Below are 18,771 nucleotides of genomic sequence, written 5' to 3' on the forward strand. Positions count from 1 at the left end.
TAATTAACAGATCTGCCTTAAACCGTTGACAGAAGTCAAACAGAAAGGAATTAGCTTTTCACTTCTTGATGTTAGAAGTATTTTTTAGCTGCAGATTCATTATTTGCTACAAATTATCAAATGTACACTAAAAGAATGCTATGTTGTTGCATTTTAGAATAAGAAAAGAATTTAATTATTTGTAATGAAACATCTGAGCTCAGAGCGGACGGTCTAATGCATAAACTATGTGACTGAGGAACTATGGTGACGTAGTTTTGACTTGTCTAAGCTGCAGGTCACAACTCTGCCAACTCCATTAGTTGCTAATGAATAATTAAACATCATAGCTGCAGATGGATCAGGTTCTGCTCAGAAACATCCAGATGTATCTACTGGAGTAGCTCTGAAGAAAAACAAGGTAAGGTGATGATGGATGCAGATTATCACTGCATCAGAGAGAGGAGCCTGAGAAACTGAGCTCTGACATGAACCTGCTGGGACATGGAGGCCGTTTGGGGTAGGAGGTGTCGAGGAGCTGGAAAGTTCCAAGATGGCTGAAAACAAGTGTTTGATTGTTTAATTAGTGGGTCAGAGCTCTGACAGCAGGCCAGAAACACAGAGGGAGAGAAGAGAGGATTATTGTGTCACGGGAGACAAAAGAGACAATCAGACGCTGAGACTCACTGTTCACAAACTAAACTGAGGACAGAGACTGCAGAGGCTGGAGTCACAGTAATAATAGCAACAGAGCATAATGCAAAACAAAACAACACAACAAATGCACCCAAAAGAGACAGACACTAACTGTGGATGGTGGCTGCAGAGGATCAATACAGCAAACAGTTCATAACTCCACAGCTTGTCAGCAGGCAGCATCACTTTCACTTCACTGATTCTGTTTCCTCTGAATGTTTATCCAGAGCAGAACTGAGTGTTTCTCCGTGTGACATAAGAAAATGTGGTGGCAGCTCTTCCAACTAATCATGTCTGTTTATTACCTATTGGACTGTTTGCATTTACTGATTCATACTTTTAATCCATTTCATTAAATTTTATTGCTGCAATCTGTTTAATGCAGGAGTTTCCAGGATCAACTTGCATTCATGTGAAAATGGAAAAACTGTGGGAGCCAGTCTTTGTTTATGGCTGAATATTTTACTTTTTATTATGATTTATTGATTTTTACATTATATTTGGGTTGCAATCTTATGAGGGTTTGCACCTACAACAACATAAAACCCCAACGTATTAGATAGCAATTTGTATATTGATAATCAAGATTACATTGCAAAACAATGTCACTAAAATATTAGACAAAAGAAGCAAGTACAGTACTAGTAACAAAATAAAATAAAATAAAAAAGTGATGTGCTGGCCAAGATTGTGTGCACAAACCAGGAGTTTGACACATTAACACTAAATTTATAAACTTCAGAAGAAAGAAAGAATAAAGAAACAGTGCGTGTATGTATATTTTTCTATCTTTTTTATAGAGAAAAAGAAAAGGCAGATTGTGGTAATATACAGTACAGACCAACAGTTTGGACACACAGTTGTGTCCAAACTGTTGGTCTGTACTATACTTATGTTGTCTCACAGCGGAGTGGCTAACGACACAGGCTGTAAAGTGTTCATTATTTTCATCAGAGAAACACAGACATTATGATGTGTGTACAAAAACCACAATATAACAACAAAGTTATACTTTCTCCATTTTCCCACATATGTGTTTAAAATGCACGAGTCCATATAAACTCCAGAGCAATAGAGCTGTGCTGTATAAAATCTTTATAGTTGCAATTCCAAAAGTTTTTATCACATTAAACCAACACAGAACTGCACTTTCTTTTTTTAAGAATATTCCGTCTCCGTTTGAACACAGAAATATGTTGCAATTATCCTGCAATGCTCACAGGTGCATTTGTTGTCCGGCGATCAGACATCAACGTTTAAATCCTGCTGGTTTTCTGACTCAAAATAGGAAGTGATGTCATTCCAAGAACCAAGTTCTGACCTCAGATCATCTCAAACAACATGCCACCTGAGGACATTTTGAAAGACAAACTGATGCAAATTATGTACAGAAATCAAATCAGTTAAATTATACTTTCCAATTATCGTCTAGTTATAATAAAACACTATAATTTATATATTATAGTAAAGTTTAACACAGAAGTGTCCAAACTGTGGCCCCTGGACTGTCTTTAAGATGTTTTGTGATTTGCATTTCATTGCACAGAATGTAGATGGAGACTTTCTATTTTTAATTATTACAAACACATTAAAGCCTTACACTAAAAAAATTTTGTCAACAACAACAATTTTTTAGGACCACATCTGTATTTAGCAGACTTTGGTGCAACCAGAACTGCTTTTGATGACTCAAACTTGGTTATACACTTTTCAGTTAAAGGGACCTAAATCTCATTTTACTGCTCAGAGTTGAAAAAATATTGGTGAATAGGTTAAAGAAAAAAAAAAAAAAAGATTTTTTCTTTTTCGGCCCTCAAGTTCTTTTGACTTTATAATTTTGACCAGGTGAAAAAGAGTTTGGACAGCCACACTGTAACGTTTAATTGCAAACTTAACAGCAATTCCTCCTTCTAAACAATAAATCCTACTTTTTCAACAGGAATAAACCTCCATCAGGATGAGTATGAATGGCCACCCACTACACAAAAACCATACAGATGCACTGATCCCTGGGAATCCTGAGGCAAGTCAAGCCTAGTATAAAAGTTTGGACTTTGTTGAATAAATAAGACAAAGCCAATTTATTTGGACCAATTCGGGACAATGTTGCAGTGTTTAATGAATAACTCTGCCCACATCCAGTCTCTCTGCTCCCCTGTAACTCCTGCCTCCATCCAGACAGACATTGTTCAGTTCTGGGTCAGAAACAATGTTCTGTTGTGACTCTATTGGACTCTGTGCTTACAGTTAAAATAAAAGGTCAAACTTGGTCAGTATAAATGGTTAAAGTCTCCAGAATGATGGAGGTATAAACAACCCAACATGACATTAGCATCTGAATCTATAAACATAATCTGATTATTGATCATCCTGAATATGAGATAATTGAAGTTAATGATGTCTGAACAGCAGAAATAGATTTTTACATTGTTACTGTCAGAATGTAAACAGTCCTACACTTGATAAGAAAACAAAGAGTTATTTTGTTTAACCCTCAGTTACCTGCTACAAAATGAAAACTCTACAATATTTTTTTTCCAGCAGTTAATTCTCTATTTTACCTGTTTGTGTTTATTTTAGTTTATTGTCTGAAGCTCTAACATTTACCCCTCTCAGCACAGGTGTTGACATAAATGGAGACTTTCTATTTTTATGTAGGGCAAAATGATCACAGATGACGTAAAAAAAAAAAAGTAAGTAGAAAATATTACCAACAACAGCAGTTATTTGTCTTTAAAAAAAACCACACTTTTTATCAACATCTGTCCGGAAACATTTACTCAAAAACTGACTTTGCTGCAACCTAATCTGCTTCTAATTAATTTGTTTAACTTGGATAAATGCAAAAAGTGTTTTCAAAGTAAGAGTGACTTAAATCCTGATTTTATTGGTCAAAATGAACAAAATTGATACCTAGAAACTTGCTAAAGCCTAGAAAAGTTTTGTATCTATAAAATGTACGGATGCACCTTTAACAACGATTCTGACTACTTTATGTGTTTTATTGAAGTATCTCACACTTTATTGGTGAGTAGACAAAATATCAGTTTTTGATGTGGTGATTTTCTCCTGTGTGATAAAGATTGGACCATCTCCTTTTCCCACCGATGCCTGCATCCTGTAACATGCAGATGATCTCACTTTGCATGTTTGCATATTCACATTTTCAAAGATCAGACCATAAAAAACAAATGGGCTGCAGGTGTCGAGTTACAGCTGACACAGCATGAATAGGTCATGTTCAGCAGTTTCTCATCATGATATTCATACAGGAGCTTCAGGGTCCCACGCCCCCACTTCAGCAGAGAGGGGGCGCTCTCACATAAACACTGACGTTTCGGGACAGTTGAAGATAAAACAAACTTTCCCTGAGGCGGAAAAGGAACAGACCTTCTCTAAATGCAGGTTCATCCATCGCGTGAAGGTTCTCTTCTGCACCACCTCTCTTTCCACTGAAACACACAAACAGGGAAGCATAAGAGGCTGCAGAAATGTGAAGACAACACAGAGATCGTAACATTAAACAGAATTATAATCGATTCTTGTTCCGCTTCCGTCTTGTTTAAGAAATATACAAATTGGATAATTTCACTGCATCACTCAGAGACAGGATGTTTACAACTGTGGCCACTCGCAGAATAATTTTTTATGACATTATTAGAGATAAATTGGTTGGTTTCCATTCATAGCTCACTGTTACACATAGATAAACACCTATAAAATATAACAGAAGAGGAGGATTCATGTAGCGACTAATAAACGTTGCATCTGAGAGAAGAAAATTGTCTTTATTTGATGTTTTTTTTAAAGATAAAATCAAAATTCCAGTGACCTTTCTTAAATAAACTCCTTCAGACCTGATGCACTTCAGCATTATGTAGCAAGATAATTAAATTATTCATTTATAACTGCAGAAAAAAGCAGAAGTATTGCAGAGGAATTTAATTTCATGTTTCTTGAGACAAATTGAGAGTTTCAGTGTTATTTAACAGCAGAAGGTGTAAACGCATTAGCATGATTGTGCGTCAGTGGGTTGTCATATTTAATAATGCCAGATGTTCACACACTTCAAACCAGCATCATTTACTCCAGTTCTGGGAGCAGGAATGGGTCAAAATTCAAGCAAACTAGTGGAAGGCGTTTGTGAAAGTGTGCTGGAAACATTTGACCCAAGTCAGAAGGATATGTAAACCTTGATAAAATTCTCTAAAGAATAATATCCCTCTCATTTTCTGCTATTTAGCAAACAGAAAATACTTTGGCAATCATAACTGACCTTAAAAAGGAAAAGATTAGTCTGATTTAAAGTCAGACAGTGACCAAAAAAAAGATGCTATGTGTCCCTTTATTTAGTTTATATGAATATCTGCCATCCCACATGCGTTTTATCAAATCACTAAGAGTTCAAACTTGAGCTTCCTTCAAACAGCAGCTGATGTGATCAGAAACAATCTTTCATCTCTGCTGCTGACAGAGTCGCTTCAGGACAAACTGCATAATCACAGCAAAGTTTATGTTTCAGCTCTAACGTAAAATCTGTGTTTATGGATCTTGGGAGATACAGGATGTTTTTAAAAAAAAAAAAATCTCTCTCAAAGCGGGGAACCTGATGCTGAACAGAGCAGGAAGTGATGGGAGGAGCTCTGAAGCGTTACCATGGCAGCAGTCAGCTGTTACTCATTTTTATGTCCTGAATGACTCAGCCCCACCCCCTCCAGCACACAACAGGTAATGAGAGTTGTGGCTGCTGTAATAATCAGCATCCTGAACAGAAGAGGATCTACTCCAGTGTGAAGGCGTGAGGACGGAGCCGCAGGGCGGCTGACGGATGTCACAGATTAAATCAGGAGCAACTTCAGTGATTCTGCTTCCTTTGAAACCAGATACATGTAACACAGAACCCGAACAGATCCAGGATTTTAACTGGAAGTATCTAAATATCCAACAATTTGCATATTGTTGGATCACTTCCAGAAAGTTGGAAGTGATCCAACTTTCTGGTTTTGTTGAAATGTCCATCGGTTTTTACTGCGAGAACATTCAGAGATTATCCTTTTGTCCTTAAGATCTTTCACAACCAAACCACTTTTCACTAATCTGACCTGAATTCAACTCCAGTTTCGCCGCAAAGTTAAGAAAGAAATTGGTCAAGTTTTCTTTTTAAATAACAGAAAAAAAATCAAATCAGGTCAACATTCAAAAGGTAAAAAAACACACTGCACAGAGTTTAAATTTACATGTGGAGAAACTCATGAATGGTTTCTTGGAAATATTTCTGTTTATGATACAATTAAGCCCAAATTTTACATACTCTGTGATATTTGACTTACAATCTCAGTAACAGTGGTTCCATATTAATTTAGTGGTAAAAATTTGAACTTGTTGAGGTCAAATGTCATTTTTTTCTTTATTTATAGACTCAGACTGCAGCCCATCCTTTGCAACACAGATATAAAGACTGGAATGTGTGACTCCACCTATTTTTCCTTTAAGCTGCATCTTAAAACACGGCTGGTCAGTAATCCAGCCATGTTCGGATTAAAACACTTTTTAGAAATTTTCTATTAAATCCTTGTGAGCATTTTGTGACAGATGTTGTATAGAAAGAAACATTACCACTTTGATGCAAGTATCCTAAAATAGGTTTATCCAAACTTACATAGTTTTTGTTTGCTGTTTTTATGACATTTTATTAATGATGTGGTTTTGTGTGTTGTGGTTGTTTCATGGGACTATGGATGGAAATTAGATTTTTGCTAAATTTTGTATATTTACTTCACTATTGTATGCTCATTAATATGCACTATTCTATTCTAATACAAATCAATTAAATTCAGAAAGTGTAGTAAATAATGACTTTGTATTTAGGCTACACTTCAAGTTATTTAATCTGGAGAAAGATTTCTAATTGAAGGCGTGTGTGGAGAGACATGAAAAGATTAGACCTTTACGTTTTTCAGAGGGAGTCAAAAAATTATTATAAACAAACATGACAAAACATCATCTTAGCAGATCAGATTTATATGAAATGCAACTCTATGCTGATGCTGGGAAGCCTGCGGAAACCAGGTGCATGAAAGTTTCTAAAGCAGCAGGTTACCTGAGCATGTGTTTGATTTAAACTGGACACAGTCTGATAAAATGTAATGTTCCTGCTCAGAAACACGTGATGTCTCTGCTTCATCTCACAGATAAGGATTAGTGTGAACCTGAGAGCTGCTGCTGCTAATTTGTTTGCCATGCAAACAACAGAGTGCACATTTCTTTGCAGCGCAGCTTTTGCAGCTCTGGAATTGAGCAAAACAGCGTGAGGAGGCGACAAACCGGGAGCAGCTCAAACATCAACAGGAGCAGAAAAAGATCCAGAGGTTCAGACTTCTGCACATCCTGACCTCTGGGTTAGTCAGAGTTAATACAACAAACATGTCAGGCCCTACAGAGGCTGCACTCCATGTTTGTTTGTGTTATCAGATCCGATAATGTAGGCTATTTATTAGCCTCGGGCAGGAACAGGTGCAGCTCTACAGCATAGAGTTAGACATCAGATGAGAGCCGTCAGTCACATCAACAACCTGACCCTGATCAGTTTAAATGAATGCATCCTTCCTTTAATCTGATGAAACATGAGTTCATGTAATTAAACAGCAGAAATCCAGCCAGCTGTTCCCTAACAGACTGTTTAATGAGTCTGACTGCGAGCTAACGAGACGAGTCGGAGTCTTCCTAACGTCATTAACCTTCAAAGAGCCCTACACTGCAACGACCAAACAATGTGTGTTTGGTCTAGTTTCTACTGCAAATATCTTTGTGCACTTGAATTAAGACAAAACTACCGTACAAGTACGGAGATACAAGAGCAAGTAACTTTTCAGCAAGATTTTCAGCAAGATAAGGAAATTTTTTAAGTAAAATGCTTCTTAAAAATTATGAAACTTGCTAGTTTCACTGGCAGATTATTTTATTTATAACAAGATATTTTTCACATGTTATAAGAGAAATAACCTGCCAGTTGAACTAGTACTTTTTCATCAACATTAAGAAATGACTTACTTTAAATAAGCTCCTATATCTTGCTGGAAAGTTACTTCTAAGTTAGATTTGTCTCATTTCAAGTGTACAAAGATTTCTTCACTAGACACTAGACAAAAATACTCTGTGATATTTTGTGTTTTTGGAGTGTAAACATCTGATTCTGGTCTAAACCTCTCCTTAAACACAACCATGCCCACTGATTCCAGTTTATGCAGTGCTGAGGTGTGATTTCTCCCTAAATACAGTCTCTGTGAGCCACGTTTCACCCCGACGTCTCTGATTACAGGGCTCTTCCTTCCCGCTCCTGCCTACACGAGGACAATCTGACTCCCAGCCACAGAGTTTCTCCTCCCGGGTGCCAATTAGAGCCGAGCAGCCGACTTCTTCCTGACGTCCTCCCACACGGAGACAAACTGAGCCTGAACGCTGACTCAGAGATGAAAGATGACGAGCGACACCGCTGAGAAACGATCAGAGCGGAGGTGTGAATGTGGCTGCAGGAGTCGCAGGAAGAGCTGCGGCGATGGTAAAATATTCATGAGGGATGGGGTGGCGGGTGGGGGTGTTCCTGAACACTGCAGTGCTGCGTCGCCTCGGTTATGTAAGATCACAGTTCACAGGGAGGCTGAGAGTCTTCATCACTCCATCTGCTCACGTGTTCCACCGAGTTTCATAAACGCCTATTAGAGAACAAGTTCACTGAAATAATCACGTTATAAACAAGTTGCTACTTCCTTCCCATCACCCTCACATCTCATACTGGTTTCTAACTCCACGGCCTGTCACTTCATTCATTATTACACTATGTGATGCTCCTGAGTCAGACTCTCGTATGTGCAGAATATATGAATGCAAAGCTGGTATTTCTAATCTGATCTACTCAGTGACTGTTGATTTCCGGTTTATTATATAGTTTGCTGAAGCCCTGATTTGTAAGTTTCTCTAAACTAAATAGTTTTATTGATGCACTGCTGCTAATAAATCAATTCAATTTGTTTGTCCGGTTTCAGAAAACTTTACAGAATTTCCTCCAAGCGGAGAACCTTCACTGCAAAACCACAAAATCTTACCAGGTATATTTGTGTAATTTCTAGTGCAAATATCTTACTACACTTAAAATAAGACAAAAATAGCTTTAAAGTAACTTTTCAGCAAGTCACAGGAGATTATTTCAAGTCAGTAATTGTTAAATATTTATAAAAAGGTCCACTGGCAGATTTTACTCACTCATGGGAAAATGTCTTATTATAGGTATAAAAAAAAAATCTGCCATTTGAACTAGAGCTTTATATTAATACTCAGGAATTAGATTAGATTAGATTTTGTGTTTTGCAGTTCAGAGCCACCAATCAGGAATCTGTTCAGAGACATGAATCTGTTCAAGAGCCACTTCAGACTCCAGAATATCCCAAAATATATTTTTATTCCTGAAGAAAAAAAAATCTGGGTGGCTAGAAAGAGCAGAACATAAACCGTAAAAACAGACAGAAACATGAGTGAAATGGTGCTTAAACTTGGAAAGATGTATAGATGATGACGGATAAACAGACAGAAAGATGAATTGATGTTAAACTGATCAGAGTCGGACGGAGCCGCTTTCTCTCCTGGAGCCGGTCAGTTATTAACAGAATCGATCAGCCACTTCCATCACTGTCCACTCCCATCCACATAAACACGTTTCAGTGCAGAAACATTGATGTGACACACTTTTAGCTCTTTAACCTCAGCCGATCAAATGGGTTCAGATCAGTTTATGTCAATCAAAACGTCTACGGAAACCACAGAGAAACATCTGGAGATCCAACTTCCTCTCTAGTTTAAAACCCGACTCCTGTTCTCCGTCTCGCTGCTCAGAGTTCAGTGAGCTGATAACACAAACTGTGCTGGAGGTCTTTGACATGCCGTTCTCTCTCAGAGTCTCTGCAGCGGCTTTTTGTGGAGGTCAGGTTGTGGCTCCATCCTGTCAGCTGACAGTAGCCTCGCTCTGTAAGTGCATGCTCCAAGTTAATCCTGATTGCGTTTTAATGGATCCTTATCAGCACCATAAACCGGCTCAGGAGTCTTGCAGGAGAACCATAAACACCTGAAGCATCAGGTGGAAGCAGAGCTGAACACTGGACAGATAACAGAAGCTTTCAGAGTCATAATTAGAGGCAAGAAGAGGGAGAAATGTTTATGTTTCAGTTTATCTCAGAGGAAACCACATATAATTCATCAAACGCAGAGATAAAAAAAACCCAGACAACTTTCAGATTTAATTAATGTCTGAAAAACTCTGATTTTGCAGAAATAATCTGAAAATAAAATCTAAAGATCAGACTGAACCTTCAGAAAAATCCTGGACTGTCCTCCCTCTGCTGATGTTCTGTTCCTTCCACTTTATCTGAGCGATCAGACAGGAAACAAGTTAATGAACCTGAAGTGCCTCCATGAAGCAGCACAGGAACAAAGCCGAGCTGCTTCATCCCAATTTCAGTCACCGTAAGGTAACCGTTTGATCCGTCACATCAGATCAGGTCAGATCAGACTGAGAGCTCTGCGGCTAAAATTGTTCTGCACATTATCAAAAAGCAGCAGCAGCAGCAGCAGCTCGTTACGGCGATTAAACGGGGAAACTCCGAGACACGAAGGGATCAGCTCCAGATGCTCGCAGGTGAACTTCCTCTGCAGACACAAAATGAGCAGTTCAGGCTGAGATGAAGCAGAGCAGGTAGTGAAGGTCAAACTCAGAGCATTTCCTCAAAAACACAGAAGGGAAGAAATCACTTCAGTTAGCCAAAATAAAAATCTAAAAGTTCAGTTTCAGAGTCTGTGTTTGGGCGTACTGATCAATCTTTTGATAACAAATACAAATTTCTGGTTTCCTTCAAGGTCTTGTCATTTTGACTAAGTAGGATATTTTTCCTAGATATGAAGAGAAGAAAATGCTGAAATTTCTTTAACAAGTTTGTAAAAAAAAAAAAAAAGGAATTACAAGATTACAGAATCAAAAGGAAATTGGCCTCTAGTTGTTTTGTTGCCACATCTCTAGTCACTATTAAGGCTGGGAGGCGATTTATTGCTGTACATGTATAAAGTTACAGAGTTTCAGCTATTAATTGCCTTTGCAACCATTGCAAAATGGCTGATTTTTATAACAACTTTAGGTCTCATCTTTGCACTGTTGCCTCTTTGGGTCACGATTCTTTTGGAACAGGCCTTAAATTGACTCATAATGCTTTAATCATTTCAGAGTTTGTTTGTACATTATGTTATTTTATTTTAAACCTAAAGTCTAAATGTAAAATAAAAAAATTTAAATTAAAAAGCACAAGAGTATTTAGACCAATAAATCCTCTATCAAACTGTGCCAGCTGTTTTTATGTAGTTGTTTTGCAAATAATTTTGAGGCCTTGTCTCAGTTTAGCATTTGTGGGGTCTGATTTTTGGTCAGAGGGGTTTGCATTTGCATTATGACTTGCTTTTTAGAAGATATATTTGTCCATCTAATGAACAGCAGCAGGTCTGCATAATGGGGCAAGTTGGTTGCATTTTACAACTGTTTCTGCATGTTTGGACATATGGATGCATTGCAGCTTTGTTTTGACACTGAAGTGGTTAAAAAAAATCTAATTTGCTGTTGGATTGTCTGGTAAAACAATTTCTAATGTCGTTGCTTTGGTTTTGCTCTTGGAAGAAAATTTCACAGTGTATAGCTGCATTGAAGCATTCCAAATTATTAGAGATAAACACAAATTTTAAACACCTTGATATAGATCATGCTTCACAATGATAACATACTATATCACATTTATATATATATTGAACTGCCTGCTTCAATGTAAAGTATCTTCATCACAAAAACGAAAAAAAAAAAAAAACACAGTTAATCTCAAACGCAGCTGAAAGCCAGTTAAACATTGAGCTGAATGAATAAACTTCCAGATAAGTGTGAACCTGACCATATGCCTTCCCTTTTTTATCCCACAGCACCTGAACTCACCAGCTACACACCGGCACAAACACAGCAGAGCCGACACAGAAGGTTTTAATTTGTTTTTGGCTTTTAATAGAACTAAAAAAATAAAAAAAGAAATTCAAATCCTAAACGGATATTAAATTTCAGCCGAGAACAAACAGTGTTTACAAAAAAGGCACAAGGCCATAAAATGTTATTTCTCATAAAAAGGAAAATCTTCACCTGAACTGCACAAAAACAGAGACATGGACGAGTCAACGCTTCCTTGTAGCGTTGGCAGGTTTTTCACACAGTGATGGACAAACAGCAGAAGAGGAGTAAGGCTCAATAAAAGAACAATTAAGATGTCTTGTCAAGATGTTGTCATGGAAACAAATAAAAGTATGAAACGTTGACAAGAAGTGCTCAGTGAAGCTCTGCCATGTATTTTCAAAAACTAAGGCCTCACAGAGCTTCAAGTGTGTGTGTGTGGGCGTGTGTGTGGGGGTGTGCGTACATGTGTGTGGGGTTGCGTGGACATGTGTGTGCGCACATGTGTGTGTGTGTGTGTGTGTGTGTGTGTGTGCACTCAGGCCTTATTGAAACCACCTGCTTCTCATAAAAAGCAGCATTCCAGTCCAGCCGTGAGCTCGGCGTCCTGACATCAGACACAAAGAGACCAGTGACCTTTCTGAGAGGGCCGAGGTATTTTAGGATAGGAAATAGTGAAATGAAGTCACCGTCACAGACTCAGCACACTTTATTCATCTGAAGTTCCACTAGGCCACAGCAGTTTGGGTCAGAATCCAGCCGGACGACAACAGAACCAGTTTAACCTGAAGAGGCTCTTCACTCAAGCCGTTTGAAAACTGATTCAAGTTGTTTCAGATGTAGTTCTGAACTTTCTGTCTGATCAAAGATCAATACTTCCATCAGTCTTAACCCGATCTGAACAGAAGTGAATGGCACAGAACCACCAAGTCCGAAACAGGTGAGGTCATCAGAGTTGTGTTGTCATCATTTTTTTTCTGCACATGTGCAGATAGTTTGACTGAACTCTGCAGGAATCCTGACACGTTTCTGCTTGGACACGTATGACTGGCAGAGGGTGCACACAGACAGCAGAAACAAAAACAAAACTCAGTGTTCCTGCCTCTGAACCTGATGAACATGATCTTCCTTTTCAGAGGAACAGGCCACCAACTGAGGCTCCACATGGCGGATCGGGTTCTGAACAGAACGATACAAAGCTAAGAAGAAACAAACTCAAAGAGCTGCAGGAGAATTTCAAATCAAAGGAAATATGTCTCCTTTATTACACAGTTAACTGTCCAGCCTTTTCATCACCGTGCTGCACTTATCCAAAGGTCGGTGCAGTATTAAATGACTGTTATTCATCCAAACTCAGATAAATAGCGATAAGACTCGTAACAGCACGACGTTAAAGTCAAAATCTGAATGAAGTGTTCGTTCTAATTCAGATCTGGCAACAGGGAGGAAGAGGAGCAGATGATGAAGTAATGAGTGTGAGTGGGAGATGTTCTGCTTCAAGGTTATTTTTACCACCATCAGTGAAATTCTTCTAAACAGGAGAGAGTTTCAGCTAAAAAAAAAAGCCTTTTATGAAACCCTTTAAGGAGGCAATGTCAAATTAAAAATATTATCTAAAAAAGCAGCATAATAACTCCTCTAAGGAAACACTATAACAATATCTAAACTTCTATAAAAATGTAACATAATACCCCTTACAGATACAGTGTAACTGATGTAACAACTCCTGATGATACAATGTAACAATATAATAACTCTTCTGGGAGACAATGTAGCAAATTCTTTAAGAAGAAACTAAAACTGGAACAATTCCTCTAAGAAGGTAGCGTAACAATGTAACAACACCTCTAAAAATGAAAGAACTTCTCTACAGCAGGAATTAAATTATGTAACAGCTTCTCCAAACAAAGTTTTTACACAGCTGTTACATTTTAACCTTCCTTTTGAGAAGATTACAATGATTTTAATCAAAAATCAAAATCAAATCAAATTTTATTTGTATAGCACATTTCAGCAGCAAGGCATTTCAATTACCGTCTTTAAAGAACTAAATAAGCAATGTGAGAACTCCTCTTTGCTGAAAATCTAGCTTTTTAAAGAAATAATGTATCAAATTTTTAAACAAGACCAAAGAAAACATTTTAGCATCCTGTTTTATAAAGTACTGCACCAACTTCTCAAAAGGAAATAAAACATACAATAGTGACAACTTCTCTAAGGAGACAATGCAAGAATCTGACAGAATAACTTCATAAGTATTAATCTGACAAATTCTTTAAGAAACAGTGTAATATATCCTTTTTGAAAACAATGCAACAACTCATCTAAATATATAATGCAAAACAAAATCCTTAAAGCAACAAAATGTAATGGCATCCATGCTATACTAACCCTAAACTTTAGACACAATGCAGACAATAAGTCAGTTAGAGATCACTTGAAAATAAACACGCAGCTGAACTCATGGATCAGATTCACTGTCCTGATAAAAATAATAACAAAAACAGGTCAAAAGATACAGATCAGTATCAGAAAAAGAAAAATAATCAAACCAGTCTGAGTTCATGAAGTTCAACAGAAACATGAGGAGCAATGCACTCAGACGCCACAGTCTACTCACAATCCACTGTGCACATCTATTGCATCATGTTTTGGGTTTTCTTTCTAATTATGTTTAGCTTTTTTATTTCAGGATTGTTTCCTCCTGCCTAAGTAATTAGTATCAGGCAGTCATTAAAGCGGTTTCATACACCATCGGTTAGTTCACAGAGAAATGAGGCAGCAAGTAGCTGGTATGAGATTCACACTTTAACTGCCTGCTTAAAAGAAAAAAACAACACTGTTTATCCCTGTGATTAGTTGCAGACTTAAAACTTGTAGGTATTTTTTTCTCCTAGATAATAATTTCCAAGCAAAATAAGGTGAAGCTGTGAGCATCAAATTATTCATGAATGGCTCTAATATCTTTATAGAAACATTTTATAATGCACAAATGCTTTTCCTGATAGTTCTTATCTGAACATTACGCAGTGTGAGCTTCGGTTTGGATTCTGATCGCTCCTCCGGTTCCTGCAGCTTCGGAGGTGGGAGGCAGATCTGTGTGGGATGTGTGATGCGTTCAGCTCTGATCTTTTCCTCGACTCGTTGTGTTATGCAACAATCCCCCGGTCAGTGTTCTCACTATCCACTCATCAGATGCTTCATCCCACAGAGCTGCAGAGGCACACTGTGAGGAATCGTCAAAACCCGAGTTCACAGGAACAGATCAGGGATGTTTGGATCAAACGGGCCTAGAATCTGATGCCTTTCCATTGAAAAACAATGATTACAAACAGGGCTGACACATCCCAAGCTCAATCTGAAACAAACTGCAGCATCTATTTACTTCAGCACTTGATGAAACCAAGCAAGCCATCACACCAGATCCATATTTTCATCTGATAATGAGTAACCTGTCTAACCCTCATTTTACAGATTGAAGCTACAAAAATTATGTACAGCCAAAACCAAGCGGTACTGACAAATTAAAGGTGTTGCTTCATCGCTTCATGGCGTTGTTTAACACATCACTGCGCAGAGAAAACACAAGTGATGAGATCAATATACAGATTCCTGCACCATCAACCAGTCAATAACCCAATACTGCAGAAAAACTAAAGCTGTGTTGCAGATCTTGCACGAAGAATCAAATCTACATTTATAGCATTGTAAACTCTGCTTCTTTATTTATGAAGTAAAACCCACACAACATACTGAGGCATCAAATTTAATGTCTGGAAGTAATTTGGATTTTAATAGAAAATGGAAAAGTCTTTGTTCTTAAGTACTGAGAAGTGATCTTTATTCTGTGGGTGCTGAATCAACCAGGAGATGAACAACAGACTGAACACTGACTGGACTACTGAAGAGTTGCGGCAAAGTAAACACAGGAACTGCTGGCTGATTAACGGATGGCGCAGAGCGAGTTTGGCTCAGAAGTACATCTTTGGTCATATAATGGATTTGCAGCTAAATCTGACTAAATATGTCGTACATTATACAGCTGACAAAAAGTCTTCACACACCTTGACTGCATTTTTCCTTTTTGTCATGCTACAAACACAAACTTCAAAACATTGTATTCCAATTTTATGTGAATTGTTTTCAAAATATTTTACAAGACAATCAAAAAGGTGTGGCATTAATGTGACACCTCACAGCAAAATCCACTGAAACCAGTGGACCAATTAGGTCCAACCAATTAGTTCCACTCTTATTATTCCATATCTCTATAGAACTACTTAGTATTAAAATCCTGTGAAGAAACAGAGTTTTATGGTTGTAACATTAACAAAATGTTAAATGTGATTGTCTTCTGTATTATCAGGCTGTTACAGCCACATCTCCTTACTCTGATTTTTTTTAATTCTCGTGTTTCAAACTTTTCTCTCTGGTGATCCAACATGTAAGAACAGCAGAAATAGCAGTGCAGATTATATCTATAAGTCATATAAATTGGAAATTCTTCAGCTGATTTTGTTTCAAATTCAATAATTTTATTATAGAAAAATGTTAAAGCTGGTGGTTCAGCCTGAATTTTCTACCTTTTTTGAGTTCTGACGACTAACAGGAAGATTTACAAATGAGAAACACCTAATGAGAAAATTGGACAAATTCCAAATTATGCAAAATGATGTAATAGCAGTTGGCTGACACTAGACTGCACCAAATAGGACATTATGACCTACAAAGAAATAAAAATAAAAAATAACACCTGTTTTTGATAGAAGAAATAAAACGTCTTAACCTGGTGAGAGAGAAAAGCACCAAACATGTTCAGGAGAATAATGAAACACCTCAACGCAGATTTTCTGCGTCGTTTGAACTGTCTGGGTTGAAGTCTGAGGCAGTGTTGGGGTCGAGGTGTAATCCTTCAACACGCAGCATGGCTCAGGTAACGTCCACAAACAAGACGTCGGATCAAAGAAAGCCCTTTGTTATACTGTCTGACTCCAGATTTATCTTTAAGATGATCCAACGTTCTCTGATTCAGGACTGTGTGAAAGCTCAGTTTGTATGTTTCCATAGCAATAGTTGCTCAGTGTAACACTCATCAAAGCACGTTGTGTTTTCTCTGAAGCAAACTTCATCCCTGCCAATGTAGGAGTGTTATTTTTTAATAAAGAAATCAGATTACTGAGTTTTTCCCCCTCCTAACTCAGTCTCTGTTCAGAAAGGATGGAGTCTCTGCAGGTTAAACACGACTAAAATTATCAGGATTTATTTGTACATTCAAGTTGCCACAGAGTAGAGATAAATCTGGTTTCCAATAAAAGTTTCAAATCAGTTTGTGTTTGTTGAGCTTCATTAACCACCGTGAAAAAACAAGGCGGTTCAGTCATTCAGCGAGGCTCAGCTGCACCTGACAGCTGTTCACCCTGAGCACCGAAATATAAAGTCTCTGAAAATCAGATCACTAGACAAATATTTTATACCGAAAGGACCACACCTTTATTTTGAAGGAACCTGACATTGTTTATGAAGTTTATGAGGCCTAGATTAAATATTTACTCTTAACTAAATAGGATTTTATGCTTTATACTGACGCAAAAATACTATAATAAATACATTTTACAAAAGTATTAACCCGATGGGTCAATTACATCAAATTATTGTTAAAATGAATATATTAATAATGATGTTTAATTTAATATATGCTAGCTTCTGCTGCTTCTTTAACAGTTAAATCATTCTTTTATTATAAATATTTAATTATTTTTGTTCTCTGAGCTTTTATTTTGTTTTTCTAAAACTAAACCTGATGTAAATATAGTCCCTCCGCCCATGCGCTGCGGAGGGATACCTTCAGTCCACACTGGTGGTCGCATATCGATCTATGGCTTATAAATTAGTAAACAGGTCACGTGCAGCGGATTATTGTTGTGGGACCCTGGTGGTTTATTTTGGCCCTGGTCCCGGCCTGGTTCTCTGATCGGGACACGCAGGGGGAGGGAGCTCAGTCTGGAAGAATGACCAGAACTCCTCCATCACTGGGCCGAACCTCCAAACTTTGTCACGCACGGTGCACGGGGAGCTGCGCGCTCCTCAGGAGGAGGAGGAGGCTCCTAGAGCTCAGCCGCTCCTCTTGTTTGGTCCCCCTGCTCCATCCTGAACTAAACTTCCCCATGCACGCTTTCCACTGTCCTGGTACCGACCCAGATCCTCCTACCTTGCAGGTTCTGCACTCGGATGTCGCTGATATGTCCGATAAACTCCTCCCGCTCGAACCAGTCCTCCCAGCGGTGTCCAGCCATCCGGACAGCGCTTTGGGGATCCGGGAGGGACACGGAGCTCTGCGGCCGCAGGAGGCTGCAGTCTGGTATCCGGCCGGCCCACAGAGACACAGCGGAACGCTCACATCAGAACACCCGCATCCCAGCTCCACACTGCGGCTTCTTCCGTCTCTGCACCGCGCTCAGAGCCACCGAGCTCCGGGAGGAGGAGGAGGAAGGAGCCGCTGCACCTGGTTGGTGTTCCCGAGGTGGGATGGAGCTGATCCAGGCCCCGCCCCCCAGATCCACCTCCGCCTTCCTGCACCCACACACACTCGAGAATTAGCCACACGTACACATGCATTGAACCATAAGATGCTCTCTCTCTCACACACACACAAGCACACACACACCTACACACACACAGTGCTAACCGCTGCTGCAGTTATAGTTGAGAAATTATCTGCAGCAGGTGATTTACATTTATCAGTCTAAAAGTCCAAAACCAAACCTGCAGCATCAGATCAGCAAATATTATAATTAATAGATTCATCAACAATAAAACTTTGTTTGAGACTCAGCATAAATACATTTATGGAAAATCAATAGCTCAATTATGCATTTATGGATAATAAATAAGAATTTTAATGACCCTGCAACACAATGGCCAAAAGTGAGAACTTAAAAGTCTAACAGTGCAAAACGGGTTTAATGATCTTCTCCAAACACAGGCTGTAATTATTGAGTTATTGTGAAGCTCTGGTTTAATATTACAGCGTGAAAGCAGACAAACATGATGGGAATACAAAACAAATCCAGAAAACA

General features: G+C 38.4%; 1 protein-coding gene across 1 annotated transcript in view; it reads right to left on the minus strand.

The window, feature by feature from the left end:
- The window catches only part of clmna (calmin a), a 31,310-nt gene extending 13,073 nt beyond the window's left edge, over positions 1–18,237 (minus strand). Inside the window, exons 1-2 of the mRNA XM_044143200.1 lie at positions 17,904–18,237; positions 4,066–4,127 (exon numbers count right to left, since the gene is read on the minus strand). Of these exons, the coding sequence (XP_043999135.1) occupies positions 4,066–4,127; positions 17,904–17,988 (147 nt within the window). The 5' untranslated portion in view covers positions 17,989–18,237. The remainder of the gene's footprint in view (positions 1–4,065; positions 4,128–17,903) is intronic.
- Positions 18,238–18,771: the final 534 nt, after the last annotated feature.

The sequence above is a fragment of the Gambusia affinis genome, linkage group LG16 (genome assembly GCF_019740435.1).
Source record: "Gambusia affinis linkage group LG16, SWU_Gaff_1.0, whole genome shotgun sequence".
Taxonomy (NCBI): Eukaryota; Metazoa; Chordata; class Actinopteri; order Cyprinodontiformes; family Poeciliidae; genus Gambusia; species Gambusia affinis.